The sequence below is a fragment of the Melopsittacus undulatus genome, chromosome 8 (assembly GCF_012275295.1).
Source record: "Melopsittacus undulatus isolate bMelUnd1 chromosome 8, bMelUnd1.mat.Z, whole genome shotgun sequence".
NCBI classification, from domain to species: Eukaryota; Metazoa; Chordata; class Aves; order Psittaciformes; family Psittaculidae; genus Melopsittacus; species Melopsittacus undulatus.
Window position 1 is genome coordinate 10,083,644 of NC_047534.1, and position 25,855 is coordinate 10,109,498.

At 39.2% G+C, this 25,855-nt stretch overlaps 1 protein-coding gene across 3 annotated transcripts in view; it reads left to right on the forward strand.

Annotated features, from left to right (window-relative positions):
- MYH11 (myosin heavy chain 11) overlaps window positions 1-25,855 on the forward strand; it is a 61,818-nt gene that overhangs the window by 15,439 nt on the left and 20,524 nt on the right. For 2 of the 3 annotated variants that reach the window (XM_031043991.2, XM_031043992.2), the window contains 13 exons: window positions 4,354-4,381; window positions 11,871-11,973; window positions 13,694-13,714; window positions 16,596-16,688; window positions 17,597-17,660; window positions 19,023-19,121; window positions 20,131-20,274; window positions 22,916-23,011; window positions 23,397-23,515; window positions 23,676-23,828; window positions 24,293-24,466; window positions 24,655-24,828; window positions 25,272-25,386. In XM_031043991.2, the coding sequence (XP_030899851.1) occupies window positions 4,354-4,381; window positions 11,871-11,973; window positions 13,694-13,714; window positions 16,596-16,688; window positions 17,597-17,660; window positions 19,023-19,121; window positions 20,131-20,274; window positions 22,916-23,011; window positions 23,397-23,515; window positions 23,676-23,828; window positions 24,293-24,466; window positions 24,655-24,828; window positions 25,272-25,386 (1,383 nt within the window). The remainder of the gene's footprint in view (window positions 1-4,353; window positions 4,382-11,870; window positions 11,974-13,693; window positions 13,715-16,595; window positions 16,689-17,596; window positions 17,661-19,022; window positions 19,122-20,130; window positions 20,275-22,915; window positions 23,012-23,396; window positions 23,516-23,675; window positions 23,829-24,292; window positions 24,467-24,654; window positions 24,829-25,271; window positions 25,387-25,855) is intronic. The other variant, XM_005143395.3, reaches the window with a different exon arrangement.

Below are 25,855 nucleotides of genomic sequence, written 5' to 3' on the forward strand. Positions count from 1 at the left end.
TCTACTGATTACCACATCACTAATGCAGTATGATCATTGCCCAGGCACAGTCACTGATGTACATTTAGAGCCAAAGCAAGAATACGTTTTCTCCACTTTAACCTAGAAGATTAAGGGAATATAACATTCCATTAGAGCATTTTGTGTGTGTCTGTGTCTGTCCCCAGGAGCTACCACAGTGACTTGGGTTTCACTGACTCTCTGTACACACTAGCTAGTTGACTACTGCTTCACTTAGAGGCTATGATTATAAAAAATCTCCCTATGCTTCTGCACCCACATCTCTCTCCTGTCTATTGAATGAAGTAGCTTCCTTGTGGCAAGCTGCCATCCAGTAAAGATGAGTAATTCTGGTACCTTCTGCCATCTTCCCTGCATGCAGCAAACAACAAATAAGTGTGGAAAGTCCAGTTATATAGCAGTAATAATAGCTATAAAGTTTTTATATGGACTATTAGGCCTTTTTTATGCTTTCTGGCAATAAATCCGTATGGAGAAGTTATAGTATAGCTTTCTGCAGAATCAGGAAGGTTATCTATTTTCTGCAAAGCCATTTTTATACAAGCTTGGGTTAAAGATGGAAAAACAAACAACCTGGTAGTTACTGGGAGGTATGGGAGGGAAACACAGTTCCCAAGATCTTAGAAAAGGAGGTTGCTGTAAAAAGCTGTCTATTTATTTAAGTGTCCTTAGCAGGACTGTACAGAAATGTCCCCTTCAGGCAGCACAGTTATTAACAAATGTAAAGAAGCAGTAAGTGAGTGTTGGAACATGGTTTCAGTCTGTTTTTTTCCTTTTATGGTAAAGCTGCCAACTTGCTGTTTCATTGTGATAAACAATCTGATTTTGTTTGTGATTAAGCAGAGCTAGCTGGTCTATCAAGAACAGAGGGGCATCTGATCCTTACAAGCAGTCTGGAGGTGTTTGGTGAAAAAGCTAAGCAGATAAAAGGGAAAAAAAAAGGATCAACTGCATGTTAAGGAAAGCTGTTGGGGTTTAGAATGTAAATGTAAATCTCTATGCTATTGAAAAGCGAGGAGAAACATAAAAATGTCCAAAACATTTAACATGGTAACACAGGGGGTGGGTATGACAATCTTCTAAGTAGTGTCAAATATTTAAAAAGACATTAATCAAAAAGATGTTGGAATATAGAAGATAAATTTCATTACTTTTTAAGCCCCAGGAATTATGTTAAAGGAGCTTCATTCATGCAAGTCATTCTCTTCTGATAGATCAACTCACATAAAGCTTCATACTCCCAAAATAGGGCACAGTATTTTCTATGTAGAATAAAACATTCCAGAACAGAAATAAAAGTAATTGAATGGGACACCCCTTGAAAGTAAATGAGGATTAAATCTCCTGGTGGGTTTCATCCTTAGCACTGCAATTTGTTAAAACTGCTGAAGGAAATAGAGTCACATCTGGAATTCTCCCGTTATGAGACTGGACAGCAGGAGGTTTCACAGTACAGGCTGCACAGTTTAGGTTGCAGGGCTGAAAGCTTCGAGACTTCATATGGTCACCAAAGCACAAGGGAAGTTAGAAGAGGGTAAGTCTAGCAACCAAAAGAGAAGCTTGAGAGAATACCATGAGGATGTTCACCTGAAGAGAACAGGCAAATTGCACTGGTTCAGTCCCAGCAGCCTTCCACACTGCAGGAGAAAGCTGAAAGCAAATAAGTAATTTTATTTTCCCTTCAAGAACACCCAACAGCCCTCAAGCAAGTTTCTGTCAGTCAAAGTCTCAAAGAGCTTTCACCAGAAGGCATCCTTGGAGAGCCAGCAACCACCCTGCAGTCCCTGCTTTCAGTTTGATTCCTTCCAGTACCAAAGACTCATCATTCCTTCCATTCCCCTGTTACTCCTATTTCTGCAGGATTTGTTCCCTGTATCAGTATGAGGAGCTGGGCTGATCAAGTCCAAAGGAACTCAATAACTCTGGCTTGGCTTGCACAACCTGCTCTCTATCCCAGGGGCAGTGGGTGCAACTTCTGACTTTCCTAATCCTTCTTCTCTTATATTTCAGCAAAGCTGCCCATACACATGCACTCATGCAAAGCCCTGTGGTGGGCCAGTTTATGATAGACCTTCAGGAGGGGTTCTTTGCTTTCTGGGAAGCAAAAGAAGGGTGATAATGGGCAGCAAAGAGTAGTGAGAAAACGCTTGGCTTGGAAGAGACCAACTTTTTCTGATATTCCCTGAGCTCAGAAATTCCACTGGCAACTCTGTATCAAGGAATCACTTTTATTTTCTTTATGGTATTTATGGATTTGTGATGCAATATCAATATATGCCCATGGTTTCTATTTACACAGCAGTGTATTTTTAGCAGGAGTTCTACTGTGTTATCACGTTTTTTAATTTAAAAGAAAGCCAAGCTTGTATCCTGCAGTGAAAAATAAATATGGCTACAGCTCCTCTACTCCCGGATTTTTATGTGGAAGAGTCCTGCTGTGCTGATTGCAGACAAATATCTCCAATAGAAACATAATGAGTCATTTTGCACCAATTTACTAAGTAAAGGAGTTCAGTAGCACCATTTGCTGTGTAAGTGGTCAATAAAGCAGTTAATGCTATAGCTGTCAAGGAACTGGGGGTAAAACAATTGTTCAGTATCAATCCCAGCCATAGCAGAATCCTCCACTGCTTTTCCTAGACTAACTGTGGCCCACACAGCAACTTTCAAGCTTAACAGCTCGAATTTATCTCCATTGTCTTTACACAGTACAGAAAGCTTCTGTATGTCATGATATTAATTACACACAGGGCAGTGACAGGGGCAAGCAGTCAGATAGGTAGCCGTGCAAGTCACCGCACACACTGACTGAAAGAAGGAGTTCAAGTCTTGACCTCTGACCAGAGGCTCCATGGGCCAGTGCTGGCACTGTATCTGATAAATGACGAACCATATAGAAGCACTTGCTTCTGCCTTAATGATCTGCCTCTGGTCTCACATTTGTAAACTATGCACACTTTTCAAAGATGCTTTTAAGCTGCCTGGGAATTTCTGTTCCTAAGTCAGAAGATTTTTCCACAATCTGTACAAGGCAGTCTGTGACAGTCTCACTCAAAGAATGGCCAACTTCAGTGCCAGGGCAGGTTGCTCAAGAGTTGTTCAGGTCTACTTCCAAACAACTCCAAGGGTGGAGATATAACATCTCTCTGGGCAACCTGTCCCAGTGTTTGACCATTCCCATGGTGAAAAAAATATCAAAAGAATCATAGAACTGTTTGGGTTGGAAGGGACCTTAAGGATCATCTTGTTCTACTTCAGAACTGTCACAGCAAACACACTGGTCATGTATCCTTGCATAGATGGCAAATTGTAAAGCTGCGTTACTACAGGCTTTTCTGTAAGACTTGCTTCAATGTAGCTTTACAAACTAATTTAGCATTGTTGAGCTCATTATAAAACCTGAGTGGGTGTTCATTGTCCATCACAGCCTAGAGATCTTAGCCTGAGATCAGCCTTTTGGTAGAAAATCCTGTGTAAGGGTTCTGACAGTAAAGAGAAACTCTGACTCCGAAAGCATAAGCAGGGAGGAACACTGCAAGAGCAGGTTATGGATGTAAAGCTAAACCTTCCTGCAGCACGGAAGCTCACTGAACTGTGCCGTGCAGAAACCTCTCACATGCCTCACATGGTAGAAATTGAGATTTTGGCCCACCCTTTTATACATGTTGATCTAAAATACGTTTGATGGTCCTGTTCACAGTTAAAAGCATGAAGAATACTTAGGTACTTGTTGACATGTTGAAAAATATGTGAACTATCTTGTTTTATCTTGTTCTTTGAAGAACATCTCAAAGAAATTAATGTCCTCTTGATAAAAGTTGTCTCTCAGTCTGAAATGAAACATGGTACATTATTTAGGTGTTTGAACTGCTCTGCTTTCAAAATTCAAAGCTTTGCATGATCAGCTTCAAACATGTTAAGTTTTGATGCTTTATCTGTCCAGACTTTGTCTCAAATGGGCTGCTGGCCATACTTCAGAAGCATAATAAAAAACTAAAAGTTTCAGGTTAGAAATTTTCAGTTATAATCTTCTTATAGAGAGCCTGATCTTTCTGCTGTCCTCATTACAGTTCATCTCCAACGGAATTTACAAAAACTAGTTTTGAACTCCTAACCTTTTATTAATTTTTGGTGCAAAATATTTCCATTAGAAATAGTTATTTAAATGCAAGGGCAAATTATATAAGGTATGAACCCAGTACTTTTGACTAACCATGGGTGACTAGATCTTGGAAGCTGTAGGCTATTCAGTGTAAATCCTTATAAATATAAGTGCTTCTGTCAGGACAACCATTTTCCCTAATTAATGGATTTAATTATTTTTATTCACAGATAGAGAAGACCAGTCTATCCTGTGCACGTAAGTAAACTATTTTAGTATATCTCAACACTACAGTGTCTGTCTTTATTCAAAATTGATCCAAATTCTGACGGAAGAGACATAGTCTCCTCATCTTCAGTAAGCTTGCACTCCAATTCTGAATCTGCTCCAGTAGATATAACTGTTGATAAAATTAAAAGCAGATATCAGTGTCGTAGGAAGTCTTAAAGGCATAAAGTTATTTCTTTAAATTGACTTTCTGAATTTAGAGATTAAAGAGTTTACGATCAACAGCTGGGAAGTGTGGTTGTAAAACTGTGTGTAGAGAGAACAAGGGATTTTAAAAGGTTCCTAGAGGAAGCTGAGGAGCTGAGAAAACTGAGGAACACAGAGCATCCCAGATAGTTACCATATTGTTTTTCATTTTTAGCTGTTGGTGGCTCATCACAGCTTCTTAATTCAGTTGTCATTGCCAAAAAGTGTGATCATTCTTGCTCATGCTGTTGTTTTGTGCTGTTTGCATATACTGCAGCTAGAAGGGGAAAGGCTTGGTACCTCCCTGCTGGCAGGGGCCACCCCTGAGCTGTGCACAAGGCAGGGCTGTGCTGGCTAGGAGGGCTCAATAGCATGGCACAGGATGGACATTTCTGCAGTCTGTATGTTATTGGTTTAGGCAATAGTGAAATACCAGCTAAGCCAGCCCTGTTTTGAACTCTGATTTTTCCATGTCTGGGTTTGCTGAAGCCTACTCTTTGAGTTTTGACCTGCCAGTGGAAGAGCCAGCGTGAGGTTCAGTATCATGTGTCAGTCAGTGATTTCATTGCAATAAGCTTTACTTTGTACAAATTGTTACTCCTCAAAATCCCATTGGTTTATCGTCCCTACCTATTTTGCAAAAGACTTGGACTGTTGAACTGGGCAGGTATCTCCTATTTGACCTTCACTTTTGACCGTTTCTCCATTGCTTTGTTGTTATTTAGTTGGTTTTATTTACTGAATGACATCTAGGATGCCTTTGACACTATTTTGTGTTTGTTGTATTAGACATCTTTCAGTTTTCCTGATCAGAGGTATGATTTGAATCTGTATAAATACTAATTATTGTTTGCAGAACATGGCATGCGTATTACTTATAGCAGGTTCATGCAGTGATGTTGTAGTCTGTCAAATATTGTAATCATACATAGTCCCAGACTGAACTGGTTTTAGGTGAAAATGTGGCTACTGACTGACTAAATATACATTTACATTACAGTTTTCAAAAAGTAATGCTACTGATCACCAGCCATACAGTTTCTTGGGAGTGCCAGTGCTGACTGGAAAAAATTATCACTTAAGGAAAAGTAAATTCCATACTGCATCTGGTAGCACAAGGGCAAGCATAGCTCTAACCTCTGTATAATATGTAACTGTAGCAATCACAGATCTGTCCAAAAATGCCTTAATACTAAAACAAAATATAAAATTGCTGCACTGATGAAATAAAAATTGACCATCATGTTCTTCCCAGGATAAAACATGTCATGGTAATGTAGACTAATTTACAATATGTATTTCCTCCTTCTATTTTTGTACTTTAGTTTATTTTTCCGCTGGTAAACATTCAGATCTTTTTTTAACTTTCTCCTTTTTTCAACTTTTATTTAAGTATCAGGATTTTTAAGAAGGGGATTTTCTTTTGTAAATCTATGCCTTTTGCTCATGAAAATCCACTAAAAGATCCACTTCTGACAGCTACCTTATACTGACTATACCTTTTTTTTTACCTGGCCAGCTAAGCTGGAAACCTAAGTTGTTCCACACCAGTAATACATGAAATAGAATGAAATGTCTTTCCCGTTTTGAAAACAGCCTTAGTAAGTGATTCATTGAGATGTTTAGAATAACTGCTGTATGTTGGATGGACATTGTGAGCCATGGCTTAAAACAGTCCTCACACATCTTTTAAACAAAAAAGATTGGTCAAGCTAAAACCAATGTACACAACTTACACCACTACTGGTTTATCATCCTTGTTGGCCTTATTTGGCTGTACAGAAAGCAGAAAGCTCACTTGGCTTTCAGCTGGGCAGCTGTCAAGTGGAAGCAATTTACGTTATTTTATATAAATGTTAAAAAGTCCAATGAATTGTCTTTTTTGCCTAAAATATGTAACAATAACTGAGGACTTCATGGCATTGATCAGCTGGGATATTCTCTTTAAATAGCTACAGACTCAAACTGTCCAAGGCTTGGTACCTAAACTGTAACAAATGTAGCTCTAAGGATTCATATATAAGTAGTTGTGGATACTGCCAAAACCTCACTTATGTTTAGTGATGTTGCAGTGTAGACTCTTGTGTTCTTTCACATATTGCTATCCATCTCCCACAAATAACTTTATAACTTTATGGGAATTCAGAAGGGCTATGAAATAATACTAGTATGAAATGCAAGCAGGGATTGTGCATTTCATTTTTAAGTACTTTGTGCTGTGTGCTTTGTACTACTTCTGCAAGGTTATTCCATTGTTAAAGCAGCTCATCTGGAAACCAAAGGCCTGGTGGGATGCTGAGTGCCTGGGACTTACCTGAAATGATGCTGGGGCACAGGCAGGGGCATAGATCTGAGAACTAGGCATGGTTCCATATTTCTGAGTATAAATATACCCATCCTCAGGTCTTCACCCTCAGCTCATTGAACCTACCCTCATGTGGTCAAGTATTGTTTGCATTATTTTTCAGTCCTTACCCCTGTGTGATTAACTGTGATATGTTTAAAGTACTCCATCTGTCTTCAGTGTTTATGGGTTCTAATGCTTCCTCAGAATTCCCTGTCTTTCCTAAATCTCATTACTTCACCTACATTTTAATAATAACTCTACACATACTGCCTTTGATCTGCTCTCCTCTGTGCACACATCCTTTCTGCTGTTAGCTCATTTTCATGGGCAGCATCACTGAACATCCTCTCATCTCATTCCCTGCCAATTGCTCTCTGCTGGTTTCATAGCCAGCATTAAAACCCACATCCTGTCGTGCACATTTACAAGCTGCCTCTCTGGAACATGAGAAACCTTATACCATGGCTGTGCTTACTAACAAATGTATCTGTGGTTGCATTATTACAGCATAACATGACATGACATAACATATATAATACACAATATGTAACACTGCACTGAGGGCATGAGATCTTATTATTTTACATGTCTGAAAACTAAGGCAGTTAAGACTTTTCTATCCTCATGTTTTGCTCGTACAGTTCTGGGCAGCTTTCACTGCTCTGCCTGGCTATTGGGATTCCCTGAAACTCCTGCCTGTGCTTAGGCCTCCCGCAATGCAGTCTCTCTTGTTTGACATTTGAGTTGGCTGTGAAATATTCTGTATTCACTGTTGCAAAGACCATGCTGATCTGTGTTGACCGGCACATTAGATGTTGCTGAGGGAAAAATCCCAAGAAATCCATCCAGTTGCTCAGAGAAATGAGCAACATCAGTGCATCAGCCATTAAGCAGGACTAAGCAATGGCCAGTGAACAAGCTTGTGACTTTTCAAGTTTCTACCAATATAAGTAGAGGCACCAGTCCTTAAAAGAGAATTCTGGCCTTTGAGTTGTGTGATTTCTAAAGATACAAGTGGATTTTCCTGGGGTTTCCAAAAGGGTTTTTACTAGAAATTCCACAGGTGCCAATTTGCATAGCTAAGCATGACAATGTTTTAATGATCTCTTCCTTAAACCTGTCTGATCTCAAGGTTATCAGATTTTAGCCACTTCCTGAAAACAGTGGGTATAACATTTTGGAGAAAGCAGATGTGGCTAAAGGACTGTGCACGAGTTTCAGTTATGCAAAAAAACACCTTTAATGAGAAAAAAATCTGATCATAATTCTGCGTGTTTGGCATAATGTGAAGTCTGTAGAAACAAATGCTTGTTAAACACCTGATTTGTACTGATAATCAAATACTTTTTAATTACCTTTTACTTGTATTTTTTTTTAATACATGCATGTAGTTTGTATAGCTTCTATAAAAACACATGGTAGCAGGGTGCTGTTTCCACTTAATTTAATACAGTAACATACAAAATGTTGGGTGAGGCAGTGACCATGCTGCCCTTTTCCCCTTCCTCCCTTCTTTGTCTCGGCAAACTCTCCAGAGCCTCACCCAGCCGTGGGACTTCAGCCCACTGTCTCCCCTGACACGTGTCAGGAAGCAGAGACATCCAGATCATCCTCCAATCTGCAGAGCCCCATTAGTCAAAAGACTCCTCCACACAAGAGCTAAACTCTTTCCCAGCTCACTAAATCTCAAAGGCTGGAGCTGTCAAGCATTGCTGCCTGGCCCTTCTCCCATACAGATATCTTGTGTAGCTTTAGACCCAGGGTGGAGCTTGGTGCTGAACCAGTTTAGTCTCTTTTGGGAATTTTTTTATAAGTAAACTAGTAGGATCAGTAGACTGGCTTCTGAGACAGGTCTCTAGTGGGGTACAGATGGTCTAGGATGAAGATGTTCATTATCTTTGCACATCTCATACCGCAGGATGAAGCCTGCCAAGCCCTGATGTGATTTAGAGCACCTCATTGAGTGCTCTGTGCACAGAGGCTTCTCACAGAGCTAGCATAGCCAGATTTAGAGACATGTGAATGGGCAATTTTTGTGGTTCATTGCTTAATGAAACTAATGGTGAAAATAAATTCTTCTGCTACCTTTTAGGTGCTTCCAAAAGTGGAATTAAGCTAAGTCTTATATAATAATGATAATATAGAAAGCTCACAAATTTTGGAAAAAAAAACAAAAAACAAACAAAAAAATTTAAATTTATTTTTCCCAGTTATACCCAAATGTATAAGAGTCATAGCTACACTACAGGCTCCTCCTGCAACAGTGGGGCCAACCTGCTAGACTCACCTTGTCATGATTTGGAAACCTCTTCTTACTGGGATAACTTTCATTTAAGGTGAAGGTAACCATAGAATCATAGAATCAGCTAGGTTAGAAAAGACCTTTAAGATGATCAAGTCCAACCTTTACCCCAGGACTGCCAAATCATGGAGGATTTAGTAGTTTATGTGGTACAAAAACTCTGTTATAACTGAGCACTATGTGTGTGAGCTTATGTGCTTTAAATCCTGTACTGAGCTCCTAAAACAATGCCTGGCAAGAAATGAGTGAGGAATAAATTTAAACTATGCCACACAGTGTGAGAGTGGTGTTTTTGACAGAGCAAGCCTGTAAACCTAATGGATGCTTTTGCTCTGGGAAAGCCAAGGAGTTTCTTAGGACAAAAAACATGTATGTAAAATACTGTTGTTGGGCGATGAGAACTGTGCAATGGGACCTGCTTTTGATCTGGGTTTTTTTGTGTTGCCCATCTGAGCTGGGTGCAAAGAACAGCACTGGTAGTAAATGTGCTGTCTCTATATATGGTAGGCCACAAGAATGATTTGAGATGCTTCAGTAAAACAAATGATCTATCTGTTCCCAAAAGATTGTGATTAGTACAGTGGTAACAGCATTTATGTGGTGAATACCCACTTTGGAACATAACTTAAGGCAAATACCAATGAAAATGGGCACCCAGAAGGGAGGAGCAGATTTCTCCTTGGAGTAAACACATTGCATATGATCCATGCCAAAACCACTGACAGAAGCTTGCAGGAAAACACCCATCTGTAAAAATTCAGTCATCGAGCTTGAGAGAGCATGTAGATTTTTAAAAACATGGGATTCCTCATACCAGCTCACAGTCTGATCCTGTTTGTTCTCCATTTCATGTGGAAGCATTTCCATTTCACCCTGAAGAGCTTTTTGTTATCCACTTCAAAAGGAAATGAAAGCCTCAAAGCTTATCTGCCAAAAATAGGAAAACCTTCAGCCTGTGCAGGAGCAAAGAGTTAAGGATGAAAGCACAGAACAAAATGTTAAGTAACTTGAGCATTACAGTATGGTAGGATAATTACAAGTAAAATGATACCATATATGGTAAAACTCACAGGGATTCAGGGGAAAGCCAAATGATGGGCACTGTTGCCCTGGGAGAAGGGAAATGCAATTCATGTAGTGATGAACTACAAATAACCTTTAATAAAATGGAATAGTTCAAAGCCTGGGGTTTGTTTGAAGAAAGTTGTTGGGGTTTTTCTTTTTTATTTTCCCAAAGAAACAAAGTTGTAAGGTAGATTTATTTGAAAACATTTCATGCATATGTTTTCCAATTGGTGTGCTTGGCTTGGAATTGTTCCCAGGACACTTAATTTTTATCAATAAAACATGGAAATATTTTACCACTGAAGCCCAGGCAAAAATTAATCCAACCTCTAAACTGTGCAAATTGACCCAGGTCTTGTGAAAAGGAACACATTCATCTCAATTATTTCTGGTTCAAACTCTGAAAGCCAGAAGAAACACTTCTCATCGTGTCGTACCTTAGGAAGGAATTGTTTCTGGTTTCCTAAGGTTTACATCAATTTCATTCCACCTTGGAAGTTCTGCCCAGCACTTACCCATATTTTTTAAGTCTATTTATCACTGGTCCCTTGGTAGGGAAAATTAACTCCTGTATTTCCTAATTAGGAAAAGATTCAGAACTGCAATGGATCCAGCTAAATAGTTTCAGCTTCAAAAGAGTTGACAAATATCTATGGGATCCTTGAATGTATTGTTCTTTTTATTTTTAAATCCACTTTAAATCCAAAGAAAAAGAGGTCCAACTTATATTTAGACTGTCGCCCTCTTCACAGCAATGATGTGTGAGAGGGAAAGTAGACTGGAAATGTTCTTCTGAGAAAAGACTGTGTAAATCTGGCCCTTGTACCTTGAAAATTACTATTTTACTTTAAGAGAGGATGTAAGAGTTGTAAATAAACCCTGGAAGTCCACTGGGCGGTGAAAAGTTACCACTGCCTTCCTGCTTCCCAAGGAACACTGCAGAAAACACAGCCAGGTTGTCAGCTGCAGGTCAGACATCTCCCCACATGAGATGTCCCTTACTACCTGGTTAGCAGGAACACCTCAGGTAGTCCTAGCTCTGGTCACACTTAATTCAAGGAGCGCTTGAGCAAGTAGTTCAGATGAGGTGGGTTCATTTGCTTATTCTCTACCACCAAGACAGGCTGTTAGTCTAATGCTGGAGTTTCCAAAGAGAAAACTGTTGTATTGCTGCTGATGCTTTTTCTTACTGCTGTACCACATCATAGTTAATATTGTATTTTTTGGTTTTAAAATACAAGCAGACTCCCTGCCAGCTCCACTTCTCATAAATGTTCAGATGCTGCCAAAGCAAGATGAACTGTCGTTCAAAAATGCATCACGTTTTAGAATTGCCTTAAATGGCCCAATGTCCAGTCAAAATACTGATGGGGCAGAGATATAGCTCTGATAATGCGTTCTTTGCATGCTGAAGTCGGGTGGATTTAGGGAGATGGTGTTGTGGGGTAAATACTGAGCTGGGCAGTTTCCAGTCCTGTTTTTATACACTAAATACACCACATGGCAGAAGGAATCCACTAGTTACCTACCTTCTTTTGTGTTATTTTCTTTTCCCTCAGAGGTGAATCTGGTGCTGGCAAGACAGAAAATACCAAAAAGGTTATTCAATACCTGGCTGTTGTTGCTTCATCACATAAGGGCAAAAAGGACACCACCATCACTGTAAGTGAGCTCTTCCATATTCAACTCTTCTTGATGCCTGTTAGGACTGTACCGAGCTAGCTGACTACTAACAGCAAGTCAACGACTGTGGCTTGCCAAACAGTCAACATATTAAGAGTCCATAGTTACGTCACAGCTCTATGTTTATGGAAAAACTTTTGTTTGACAGCCCCTTAGGCATCAAATCAGAATGTACTTCACTAGAAGAGAAATATTCATAGCTTTCCATATGCATAGCACCTATTTATAGCCTAGTATGAAGGCCTTGAAGTCTGCAAGGGCTCAGGTCCTTATTTTACCCTTGGCCCCTAGCATCTAAGAAGTTTGGGAAAGCCTTTAACTAGCACATTATCCAACTGCACCATGAAAATGTCTACTAGCATTTAAACTTCTGGAGTTTTGATTGGCTTTGTTAGCAAGTGAGTTTTCTTCCTACCAAAGAGTCTTCCTATAAGACTTGTCTGTTTACTCCTCTGTCAGAGAGGATAATTTTGAGAGACACACTTTTTTTACAAAGTATTTTCTACCTTCAATAGTTGTGACAGTTTTGCCTTAGTGACTAAAGTTGATTTTTGTGCTCAAACACATAACACGAGTTTATACCTTCTCGGTTCCTGGAGAACTCAGTGTGGCTGAGGCTTCAACTGTCTTTGCCATTTTCAATGACACAGATCCAGGTTCTATGTCATTTCCAGCCTTTTGAATGTTACTCAAACTTCTGCAAAAAACATGCAGCAATTCACTTTTATGACAAAACAGGCTTAATTCAGGAAGACATTTCAGTGTGTTCCACAGGAAAGACTGGGTCCAAACTAAGTAAATAGCAGGGTAGTGGGGGGTGAAGTAAAAATCTCCTGGGCACACCTCTGCTGGGTCTTGCAGCTGCCCTTGCATACCCTGTACATTGGCAGAAGGCTCCAGAGCACAGAGTGTGCAGCCTGGCCTCTTTCACCATAAATAATCATTGTTTATATAGAGCAGATTCTGCCTGGGGGCAGAGGAGGGAGCAGATGTCCCTCTGGGTACTATTTTCTAGAGATTAGTGATTACATTTAGTGGAAAGAGTCCAAGGCCAAAGGCATCATTTTGCCTTGTTGAATGTTTATGCAAAAAAAATTATTTCTTTCTAATGGCTCCCTGCTCAGTGGCTGGGGGGAATAAACTTGTGGTTTCAAGGCCATCCCTAGCAGGCATGTAACAACAGTTGCTGCTGGCTCCTCTCAGGAATTATGTAAGTCTCAGGATCAAGTTGGCCCTGAGATGGACCTTAAGGGAAATACCCACCAGATAGGAGCTGAAAGTTTAAGCTGTTCCATAACATGCTGACGAACAATAATTCAGGGACTGTGACTACTGATACTGCAATTTCAGACATTAAAAAATAATAGATAGCAAAGTGCCTCAGTTGCACTAGAGAAGAACTGGAAATTTACTGTTAAAATATCTGTCCTTGTCTGGTCCTGGGAGACTAACCTGGGACTGGATCCAAATCCCATTGCTTTGCTTCAGGGTTGTTCTTTTTTTTCTTCAGTTAAAATGTTTTATATATGTTAATCGTATTTGTACTCTTGCTATGTCTGCAATCAATTGTTTGTATTTGTATTCCTGGTTTATTTGCATGGAAACTGTGTATTGGTTATTTTAATACAGGAAAAACAATAAATATATCTGTGTAATGGAAATGATACTGACACGTTTTATACCATGTTATTCAATACAGCAAGGTCCATCTTTTTCTTACGTGAGTAACTTAGACTGTTTGATGTGTGTTCAAGGCACTGAGTGTAGATCTGCATGCTATTGTTGCACCTTGAAAATTTAAGAGAGATTATGTTGAAATATGTTGTATGATATGACAAAAGCAACAATAGCACCAAATGCTCTCTCTCACAAATCAACCCTAACTGTGTCAGGCTCCATGGTAAAGAATGAGGTCTGACACAGGCAGGGCCATCTTTCAAGTATCACTCTCTTCTATATCTGTGTGTTCAAATTGCCATAGTTTGACTGAAATTTCCCACGATCCTGAAAGAGCCACTCAGCCTGACATGAGCAATGTGATTTCTCAATGAAAATATCCAAATGCTTTCTGTGCTTCAGGTTGAACTTTTTAGGACTGTTGTGAAATAATTCCTAAACCTCACAGTGTTTGACAGATTTGTTTGGCTGCATGCTTTCCATTTGATATTGCTGTCAATTTTACATTTTCATGTAACTGTTGAGAGTTGTTCACATCCACAAAAGTTAGCATGTTCTGGCTGCTATGACGTGTAACAGAGCAATTCCCACTGCAGCGTGTGTCTGCAGGTGTATTACAGCAGTTTCCCTTAGGCCCTGGTGGGCCCTCCTGCATTGCAGGGTGGCCTATCAGCATACCAATTTGCCAGTTTGCTACCATATTCTTTATATTTCTGTTCCAGGCCAAAGGGATCTTTATTTTTTCTAATGGTGTCTTTTTTTCCCCATTGTGACTGCTGCCTCTCCAACTTCGGCTATGACAAAAGGCAATGTGTTGCCCCTTAGTTAATTTAGCACTTCATTTAACAAGTGCTCTGCAAAAAACCTAATTTGTTGCTGGCACAGGCAACTCTGGAGTTCAGTGGACTTCCAGCTGCATACAATGCTGTTAATTTGAAGCTACAGTTTTATACTTTAGGTTTATGGCATAGTTCAGTTCTCACTAGAATAAGGTGGTATCTGTCTCAGTTTAGCAGACAAGGTTCTGTTCTTGCTGTCACCACCTGATTATAGCAACACCCCATGCTTATAGTGGCCTTTGTAAGTCTACAGAGTATAACTGGAAATAGTTGCTCAGTACAGGGAAATTTCAGGGACTGTTAGCAATTCATTACTTATTATTGGACTCCTGTATTAACTTGTTTGGAAATCTTCCTGCCCTTTTCCTCCAACTCTTAGGTAGTAGATCTGTGCTCTCAGGAAAGTGCTCATTCTCCTGTTTCATGACCATGCAGAAAAGTTTAGCCATTTGTTACCTATCTCTTGATTAAGAATGATATTTTTGAGTCAGCTGTCATCATTGCCATATAGGTTACAAGACATTCAGGAATGACATTTAGAAAAAGGTTACCAGTTTTGCCCACTAATTGTGAAGCAGTTTAATCTCCTGAATTACTACTCTGCTCTTGTGAGACCTCACTTGGAGTATTGTGTGCAGTTCTGGTGTCCTCAACATAAAAAGGACATGGTACTGTTAGAACAAGTCCAGAGGAGGGCCACGAGGATGATCAGGGGACTGGAGCACCTCCTGTATGAAGACAGGCTGAGAAAGTTGGGGCTGTTGAGCCTGGAGAAGAGAAGGCTGCATGGAGACCTCATAGCAGCCTTCCAGTATCTGAAGGGGGCCTACAGGGATGCTGGTGACAGACTATTCATTAGGGACTGTAGTGATAGGACAAGGGGTAAAGGGTTGAAACATAAACAGCAGAGGTTTAGACTGGATATAAGGAAGAAATTCTTTACTGTTAGGGTGGTGAGGTACTGGAATGGGTTGCCCAGGGAGGTAGTGAATGCTCCATCCCTGGCGGTGTTCAAGACCAGGTTGGATGAAGCCTTGGGTGATATGGTTTAGTGTGAGGTGTCCCTGCCCATGGCAGGGGGGTTGGAACTAGATGATCTTGAGGTCCTTTCCAATCCTAACTATTCTATGATTCTATTTCCCCTAGATTCAACTTAAATATTGACTTATTTTCTAATTAATTTTTTTTTAATTATGTCATATTACCTATCAAGGATTTTTTACTTTTTGGGGTGAGTTATTTAAAACAATGTATGTTACTGCAGATTAGTACTCAAAGAATAAGGTGATGAGAAACAAATGTGAAAGTGAGTGACCTCACAGGACAGAACCAAATTAAAGGTTCAGAAAAGCTGTATTCAAAGCAAAGGATTTTTTCAGTTTCATTGATTTGTTTAGAAATAGAAGTATTAAATGCATGCTTGTTTCATTGCATGATTTGCTTCATTAGCAATTACCAATCACAATTAACAATATAATAAGAAATTTGTGTGTTTGCATGAGAATTCATTATTCTGATTTGAAATAAATCAATGCATTTCTATATTTAACCTAAACAGCCTTGCATGGATCATTATTAATAGACTTGATGAAATCTGCTTTGTAGCTTTGTGCTGCATTACATTAAAATGATTCTCGGCAAGTTATTCTAATTACATCGTCATTTGCTAGCAAAGGATCTCAATAAACTAACTCAGAAAAGATATACTAGAGTTTCCTTTAAGAATATCCCTGCTAAAAATTATATTAAACTGGAAAAAATGTATTTCACATCGAATGACCCTTTTCTTTTTAACAAAGGCCAGTCATGATGCTAAACAGATTAATAGACTTTGATCTGTCACAGGCAGCAGGGCTGGAAAAGGGTCATGTACACAGGACAGCAGTCAACTGCACAAATACATAAACACAAAGAATAACAGAGAATGAAAACAAACCCACATGAAGTGCAGTATTCAACAGAAAAAAAAAAAAAGAAAAAAATAGAGGCTTAAATTATTTTTCACATTTTCCTCCAGTCTACATGTGTTGGTTTTGATTAAGCAAATATGAAGTTTAGGGTTAACTGCTTCTGAATGAATTTTAGGGTGAGCTGGAAAAACAGCTTCTACAGGCAAACCCTATTCTTGAAGCTTTTGGAAATGCCAAAACAGTGAAGAATGACAACTCCTCCAGATTTGTAAGTAGGAGAAATCCAGTTGGGTCTATGGGGGTAAGGGGGGATAACAACTCTTAAAACACAGTGTGAAGACAGTGGTCCTCATCTCTGCTTCTCTTTTAAAGAGTGTCTTTAATACCTTAAAAACAATTTAGAATTCCTCTCTGAAACACAAATTTGGCCTTATGGAAGATTAAAGATCAAGCTCTAACGTGACAGTACCTCTGTCCTCTCACAATCTAGCAGTCTGTGTGGCCTTCCAGAGTCAATTCCTGTGCCAGGACATAGCCACATTCAGAATATTTGCAAACAAAATCTGTGCTTTCTTTCTCTCTGCACCACAGTTGAGCATGTCTCTTATGAGGTGTGACTGTAACTTAGCAAGAGTGGTTAATATATTAAATTAAAAATTACAGGAGAAAGGAGAAACAGCCATACAGGTACAAGCTTGATGTGAGCTGAGGGCTGTCACTATTTGATGACACTTTTTTCTGGGAGTGCTGGCAGGTGCTTGTTTTCTCTGCAGACCCTCCTCTCCCACTCCACTTTCTCCCTGCAAAGCTGAGGGATCCACGCAAATGAATCTTAGCAGAGGGAGTTATGCAGATCCAGTGGTATTTCGTTGTGGAAATCAAAGTAGAAATTAGATGTGGTCACATCCCCAGCCTCCAAAGCCTGTCCCAGCAGGGAGGATTCCTATCCCTCTAAGTACCTGAATGGAATGTGGGGGCAAATTTCTTTAGCAGGAATATCAGAGAAATACACTTCCTTTCAGGCTTTTCCATGGGTTGTGCCCGCAGGAGAGAATCAAGCATGTTATTCTTAAGAGGATGGTGTACATGTCTTATTAAACAGGCTAAATACTAGTATTGGAAGAGCTGGCATAACCTGAAAGAACAGCCCAATCTGAATCTTCTTTTCATTAACAGGGCAAATTCATCCGCATCAACTTTGATGTGACAGGCTACATTGTCGGAGCAAACATAGAGACTTGTATCCTTTTCAGTGAGCTGCATGGGAAGCTAACTAGGGTCAGCAGAAGGAAATAAGATAAACAAGCTCCACTGTATGTCTAAGAAAGGCAAATATTACTGGGGCTGGTATAAACAAAGATGGAGGGAAGTGGCTCCATTTATGCTGATACCAGCTTCTCACTTTGCCTTACACCCATGTTTACATTTTCAGGTCTGTTTTCTCAGCTATAGGAAAGTGTGCTATTCACCATATATAGCTTCAGAAATGGAAGCACCATACCTAAAGCAATGCCAGGGACTTTAAAAGCGAAGTCCCAGTAATACAATAATGGGAAAAGATTGTTTTGTGGTTCAGATTGCATGGGATCTTGAGAGCTCTACTGTCGTTTTGTCTCATATCAGTGTGATCCTGCACAGGTCACCCTGGTTCCCTGTGGTCTACATTTCCAGATCCTTAAGAAGTCTTGAAACTTTACTGTTTCTTACTGGTGCTGTGACAGGCAATTTGAAAATAACACTGAATGATTGGTATCATCACTATAATTTACCCAGGAATTTGGAGAGTGCTTCCCAGTTCCAAGTCCAGGTTTGCTACTTTGTCCTGGTCCTGAGGTTAGGATGAAGTCCAGGTGTTCAGTATGATCTCACCCTCATCCCTGTTACACCCTGGCTTCTGTCAGGGAAGGGACCTGGGCTTTGCATAGAAAAGGAGATGCTTACTCCTATAAATGCGAAAGAAAGGTGCAACTATAAAGAAGGATTTCAGTTCTTGGATGTAGCATCAAACAACAGTTTATCTTTCTGCTCTTATTTTGACAAGCGATCTTTAGGAAAAAGTGTTTAATTTGGTATTAACTGATGTTTTACCTACAGCACTATAGCTTTCAGAGAGTAATTGACATGTTGAAATACACTATTGCCAACTTCATTTTTAGTAGTTTGTATTCACAGCAATGGACCATAAATGAAACTTGCTTTTATTGCTTTTATGCCTAAAATGTTGGCCTCAAGAGCTTTCATTCTGGCAGCCCCACCTTATGCTGAAAGAATCATACTGGCACTTCATTTTAAAAGTGGTGTGAATTATGTTGCGAATCCTATTTTTATATGTCTGATTTGAGAAGCATTTGTGTCTATTGTCATGCTTATTACCCTGATTACCAGCATTTACTATTCAATAGGAGGTAGAAAATTGATCTACATATTGTGTTGAGAACGGTATCGATACCAGAGCTCCTGCCACAGACCAGACACCTGTCAGTGTTAGACAAACCTGTGGCAAATATTTCTGCAGTGCTGCTGATGGGTCTGAGGCTGATGACACAATTAAGGAAGCACTGTAATGTGTTACTGATATTTTTTTTAACGTACTTGACAACAGATTTGCTTGAAAAATCCCGAGCTATTCGCCAGGCAAAAGATGAGCGAACGTTTCATATCTTTTACTATCTGATTGCTGGAGCTTCTGAACAAATGAGAAGTAAGTTATGTGCTATTGATTCTTAGATCTCATTGAACAGTCTGAGCAATGGCTTACTCAAGTAGTTTATCTTAACTTCTTTAATTATCTGTAATTTCATCCTTTTCTCTTTAGCTATAGAAAATAATTCTCTCAAGTGAATTATAAGAAAACTTCAATTGATGTCCACCTGTTTGAGCCAGGTTGTTTATAGGATGTTTCAATTTAAAGATGTAAACCCATTCAGATCCCATCTTGAATGACACTGAGGTGATGAATAGGGAAGAGTTATTCATAATTTTTTTTACACAAAAGAATGTGGGGTTCACAATAAAAATATTAGCTTGTGCTTTTAAAATAAATTAGGAGAATGCCTCACCTACAGCACATTATTACACTGGGAAAACCATAGCTTCAGAATGTTGAGAAGGTGAAAAGGGTAAGTGGATCAAAAAAATGGATTAGACATAGTATGTATTGGAACATCATGGTTCAAATACGATATCTTTCCCTAAATTTCTGGTTGTCAAAGAATCTATAAAGTAATGGTTAAGTCTATATTTTCCCTGGGTTTTATGCCCTTACCTAAGAACCTGGTCTATTCCCCACTATAGGACCAAAGAGGCTTTTGGTCCAGCCCATTATGGTTGATAGCTGGTTCCATTCTTATAACCTGATATGAATTCCCACTGGGAGAAATGTAATTCTGAGTAGGTTACACATGGCATTAAATGAAAGACTTTTAGGAAGAATGGCTCAGGTTTGAATACATAGAGTGCAAAATTCCACCAAGGAGCAGAAACATTCCCCAATTACTAATGAAAACTGGAAATTTACACAATCAAGCTTGCAAAATGAGGAGTTATTCTGAAAATCCTTGTGCACCATAAAACCCTAAACTCCTTAGGCAAGTAGAGTCTTCCTTTGGTGATAACACTGGGTTTTTTTTCTGTTGTTCAGTGGGAGAACTCATGATCTAAGAGAATTAATTAGATGCACTTTAGTGAATCTTTTCTTCTTTGCTTTTTAGATGATCTGTTGCTGGAAGGCTTTGGCAATTACACTTTCCTATCTAATGGTCACGTGCCTATTCCTTCTCAACAAGATGATGAGATGTTCCAGGAGACCTTGGAAGCCATGAAAATTATGGGCTTTACTGAAGAGGAACAGATAGGTGAGAATTGTTAGCAAGGTTGTGTAGAAGGTGTACAAGTAAAAACATAGAGATGCAAATGCATAGAGATGCATTCTGTCCAGAATAATCACTTTGCAAAATAAGCATGTGAAGTAAGATTCTACATTCATATAAGTAAGATTATTTGGATTTTATGTCCATGTTTCTCTGGAAAATCATATGTGATCTTGCATGAACCACTAACTGGAGGATTCTAAATGTACCCATGTTATTTAACTTCTTTGCCTCTTATTTCCTCTGTGTAAAACTACTACCCACCATTACCTAGCTATTGTTTCTAAGTGCACTATGCCCGTAGATTTCCCTCCTTCTCAGCAGGCGTTAGATTAACTAAGCTATAGATGTTCATGGAAAGAAAACGAAGTTTCTCTCATAAGGTGAAACTTCTCAAGCAAATTTATTTCTACCTTATGTTAAGAACAATATGGGATCTCAGTTCTCTGCAACCAGGATCAAGGGATCTAAACACAGGATCAAGATCACATAACACCAGCAGCATGGCCAGAGCCAGTGACAACAAGCAAATGAACTGGTGGCAGTAGAGTGCCTGAAAACAACAGAAACCAACAGCAAGAATCTGGAAGGGAGAAGGATAGCAGGACCTGAGAAACTGCTGTCAGAGATCCATGACAGGAAATACTACCAGCCTTTTCAGAATCACTGCCACTTTTGTATTAAACAGGGTGACACTTCAGGAAGTCTTGTGGGTAATAGAGCGACCGTTCTTGCCTTGCAAGGAGAACTAATTATGATCTACTGCTTTTAGGCAGTTACTAGAAAAAAATCTACTTAAAAAATTACTACAGTGGCCTTTTCCCATTGCTGAAGTGGGTACCAGTGGGAGCAGCTGAAGGAAATAATGAAAACTTTGCAAACCACCTGCTTCAAAGGGTTAAACTGGCAGCACTTGCAGGAAACACAGTGAAAGAAATATTGAAGACTCACCACCTATATTGGAAATAGAAAGATAAATATCTCTGTGAAGAACAGAACAACCGGTGATGCACAGGGCACCTCAATACAGTGACTGAAACATGGATCAAATTAAACAATTGCCACAATATTTTGCTGTCCATCTGGATGAAGAATAGCAAGGCTTCTTCTTACAAGTCTTATCAATTGTGGATTCCTGCTTGTGGAAGAAACATGACATGCTCCTCACCCATTTGAATTCCACATATCATTGTAGTTTTCAGCATCCAAAAGTATGATACATATGTACTATGATACATGGTGTTTTGAAAGGTAATTTTTGTTTATGAAGGGAAGATGGAAGGATGTGTGGAAGAACTTCATACATATCCAAAACAAACTACTGAATTCAAGTCAACTCCCGAAACACTGACCATTTAAAACCATTTTTTTTAGAACTTCCCAACAAACAGCATGAAGAAGTTGCAAAAAATTCTGATTTAATTTTGAAAGAAGTAGAACAGGCTCAAATATTTGCATTCACTGATTCAGAGGAAAGAGGAATAAAAGCAAAAGAGCATGAAACAACAACTAAACTACCATGAAAATGGGGGCCTGCCAAGGACACGTCTGCGTTGCTTTTATTTGTTCCTAGAAGTACAGGGCTTCAGCTGGTGCATGCCAGAGTGCACTGCCCATGGATGCAAATTGCTATGCCCCAAGTGACACCTGGTGGCAAAGAGAGCATCACCCCATCACTCGAGCCTTGGATCAGCTATAGCAATTGGGAGCAGAGCTCAGCCGCATCCTATCCCTCCATCAGTGACTGAAGGATACTAACAAAAAAGGTCTTGTCTTGCAGGTCAGCAGTGCAAATCCCAACCTTGGTAAATTCAGATCACGATATTGCTGAAGACTGGTGCATTCTCCTGCTAGGTCATGTGTATTGGTGTCAACAGCAGTGTTCTCCATTACAATGCTAGGAGTCATTATATTACTATCTGAACCTCTTTGATTTCTTCCTCTAAAGCATAAACCCTTGAGCACAGTATTCTCCTGTGTAAGTTTACCAAGTAAACAAATAGAACTCCCTAGCTTCAATCTCATCTGTAACATATCAGTAGGTTTTACTACCTGAAGTCAGGTAACATCACATTTATATATATTATACTAATAAAAAATTAAATTACTTTCCTGTACTTTGAAACTGATCGTTCAAAGATTTGTATGCATTATTTTAGTTGCACAACTAAATATTCACATGTTCCTGCATGACCAAAGCCTCTGACTTGCCACACATTTTTGAAGCTGCTAAGTTGGGGGTGGGTTTTTTTGTTTGTTTGGGATTTTTTTCCCATTTTGCCTTAAAGACAGAGATACACCTTATCTAACGACTGAGAGGATGCTACAGGCCACTGTGAGTGGGAGATGAATTCTTGAGACTTGAAGTCTGCCGGGGAAGCCAGCACACCTTAGCTTGGAGGTGCTGGTGCTCCTTGGCTGGATGTTTACTCCCCTGCACAGACTGTTGTTCGATCAGCTTTCTAACTCTTTCAGTTTACGGCACGGTCTTTTAAAGCAAACTTAGTTTTTTCCATAGAGGTACAGACTACCATAGGCAATAGAATGAATCTTTGTTATTGCAGAGAATAGAGCTTTCCAAATGTTTGCATCTGTTCCTCATTTATATTACCTGTTTCTCTTCCAGCTATACTGAGGGTTGTTTCATCTGTCCTACAGTTGGGTAATATCGTCTTCAAGAAGGAGAGAAACACTGATCAAGCATCTATGCCAGACAATACTGGTATGATTTGCCACTTTAAAAATACAGTTAACATTAAGAAATTAATAAAATAGCAGCTGAATAAGCATTCTTTATCAGTATTTTTTTTATTTTATTGTTATTATGAATATACTTCATGGGCTTTAAAAGATATACTATGCTTAAAATCAGCTCAATTATTATTACTTTTTCTAGTAATTTTGAATCCATAAAGAGATGAACAGTGAATTTGGTGCTTGAATCATAACTAACACTTTTATGGCAACTGGCATCTCTTGTATGTACAATAGAGGAGCTTTTAAGGAAGATGAATAACTTCCATACTTGCTGAGCTGCTCATATTCACACTTACTGACCTGCTAAGAGAAAATTCATTCTCCAATAAAATCTCACTCTTTTATTCTAGCTGCACAAAAAGTGTGTCACCTGATGGGTATTAACGTGACAGATTTCACCAGATCTATTCTAACCCCAAGGATCAAAGTAGGACGAGATGTTGTTCAGAAAGCTCAGACCAAAGAGCAGGTATCTACTTGCAGTCTGCTCAGCTCTCCTGAAACTATTCTTTTCTTTTCTTACATCCTGTCTAAAGGGAAATGTCAGATTTCTGTCTCATTATCCCTACAGAAATTAGCAGCTAATTGGGTTTCTTCTTTCACTTACAGTTCTCTCTTCTTTATTTCAGGCGGACTTTGCCATAGAGGCTTTGGCTAAGGCAAAATTTGAACGTCTTTTCCGCTGGATTCTAGCTCGCGTAAATAAAGCTCTTGATAAAACAAAAAGACAAGGTGCTTCCTTCTTGGGGATCCTTGACATTGCTGGATTTGAGATTTTTGAGGTATCTACCGTGGGGCATAAGCTGGGTAAACTCCCTATTATCATGTAGTGGTTTGGATATAAAATGACAAAAAACCAAGATCAGAGCCACAAAAAAATTAGGTTCTTCCAAGCTGGCTAAGGCTAGGACCAACACAACCCAGAGACCTACTACACCTGGCTGCTTGCCCTTCTCTTGGGGCTGGCAGCATGCTCCACCTGGGCTTCTGCAGGCCTCAGGGTTTAGAGCCAGGGGCTGGGCTTTATTATATATTGATCAGGTCCCAGTACAAAGATTTACCTCTTTAGAACTTTCTGTAACTTTTTAAGCCCTCATATTAGAAAAATATAGATCCTTATATTTGAATTATTGCAATACGTAAAAGGAAATAGAAGATAGCAAATTTCATCTTGTCAGTTAAGTTCCCTCTTGAAGGTATCTTTCTAGCATTTGAAACTCACATTTTTCCTCCTTTTTTTCCTCAGATCAATTCCTTTGAGCAGCTGTGCATCAATTACACTAATGAGAAACTTCAGCAGCTTTTCAACCACACAATGTTTATATTGGAGCAAGAGGAATACCAACGAGAGGGCATTGAATGGAATTTCATTGACTTTGGCCTTGACCTGCAACCTTGCATTGAGCTGATTGAAAGACCAGTAAGTATATGTCTCCATAGGTAGGATGCTGTGTAGGCTGCATCAGGGTAAGTTGTATACCAGTACAATCAGAGAGCCATTTAAGGATCCTTTGTTGGCAGGATTCCTCTCATAAGGAATAAAGAAGGGGGTACTCTTTCTTTATCTCTGCCTGTGATAATACTGATCTTATATTGCTCACATTGCAGACCAACCCTCCAGGTGTCCTGGCTCTGCTGGATGAAGAGTGCTGGTTCCCCAAAGCTACTGACACATCCTTTGTGGAGAAACTATGTCAAGAACAAGGCAACCATCCCAAATTCCAAAAGCCCAAGCAACTCAAGGATAAAACAGAGTTCTGTATAATGCACTATGCAGGAAAGGTACTGGACAGATTGAGTTATTTTGACTTAGGAAACTCTGATTCTTTGATGCCCAAATGATGAAACAGAAACAGTCCAGTACTTCCATTGATCAGGATTATGTGATGTATATATTGTTTTAATTATATGAAATAAGATTTGAAAAATGTTCATGGATATGACACTCTCGTGAAAGCAAAAATAGCCAGCACTGGGGCTATTGGAAATCTGAGTATTTCAGATTACTTTCTAGCAAGCAGATTTTTAAAGACAGGGCAAATGCACAAAGCTTTTCAGATGCTAGTACAAGTAAAAAGAAATACTCAACTTGGCTCTCAACCCTATAAAGCTTTTCATACTATTACTATTTGTATGATTTTGTGTTAAAACAGTGCCCTGTGTTCTTGCATACTCCAGATTTCTTTATCAAGAACTGCTTTTTGATGTAGCATTATTTCCTGCAGGTTACCTACAACGCAACTGCCTGGCTAACAAAGAACATGGATCCACTAAATGACAACGTGACTTCTCTGCTGAACCAGTCTTCAGACAAATTTGTAGCAGACCTTTGGAAAGATGGTATGAGTCACAACTCTAATTCATAATGTGGTTTAAAGGGACAAAATTATATCAGAACTTCTGGACAGACATCCCTTCCTGGCAGGACACACATGTGAAAATTATAAACATAGAAGAGACTGAACTAAGAAAAAATAATAACGTGTTCTAAAGACATATTTATAGAAAGTGCTTAAAACTATCTAATGATGCCATCAAAAAATTCTTAATATTATGCAGCAACAGAATAAAAATTATTCATTACATTGTTATAATGTTGCTGAATATGTGATATTGTGTACTTCATTTTGTACAAGTTATTGTTAGGTTTTATGAATGACTTACCTTACACACTGCTCTCCCAGAAGTCCTACACAGTTCTTCCCAGCCATGTATAATCCCAACTAAACTCGATCATAGAATCATAGAACAGTTAGGGTTGGAAAGGACCTTAAGATCATCAAGTTCTAACCCCCCTGCCATGGGCAGG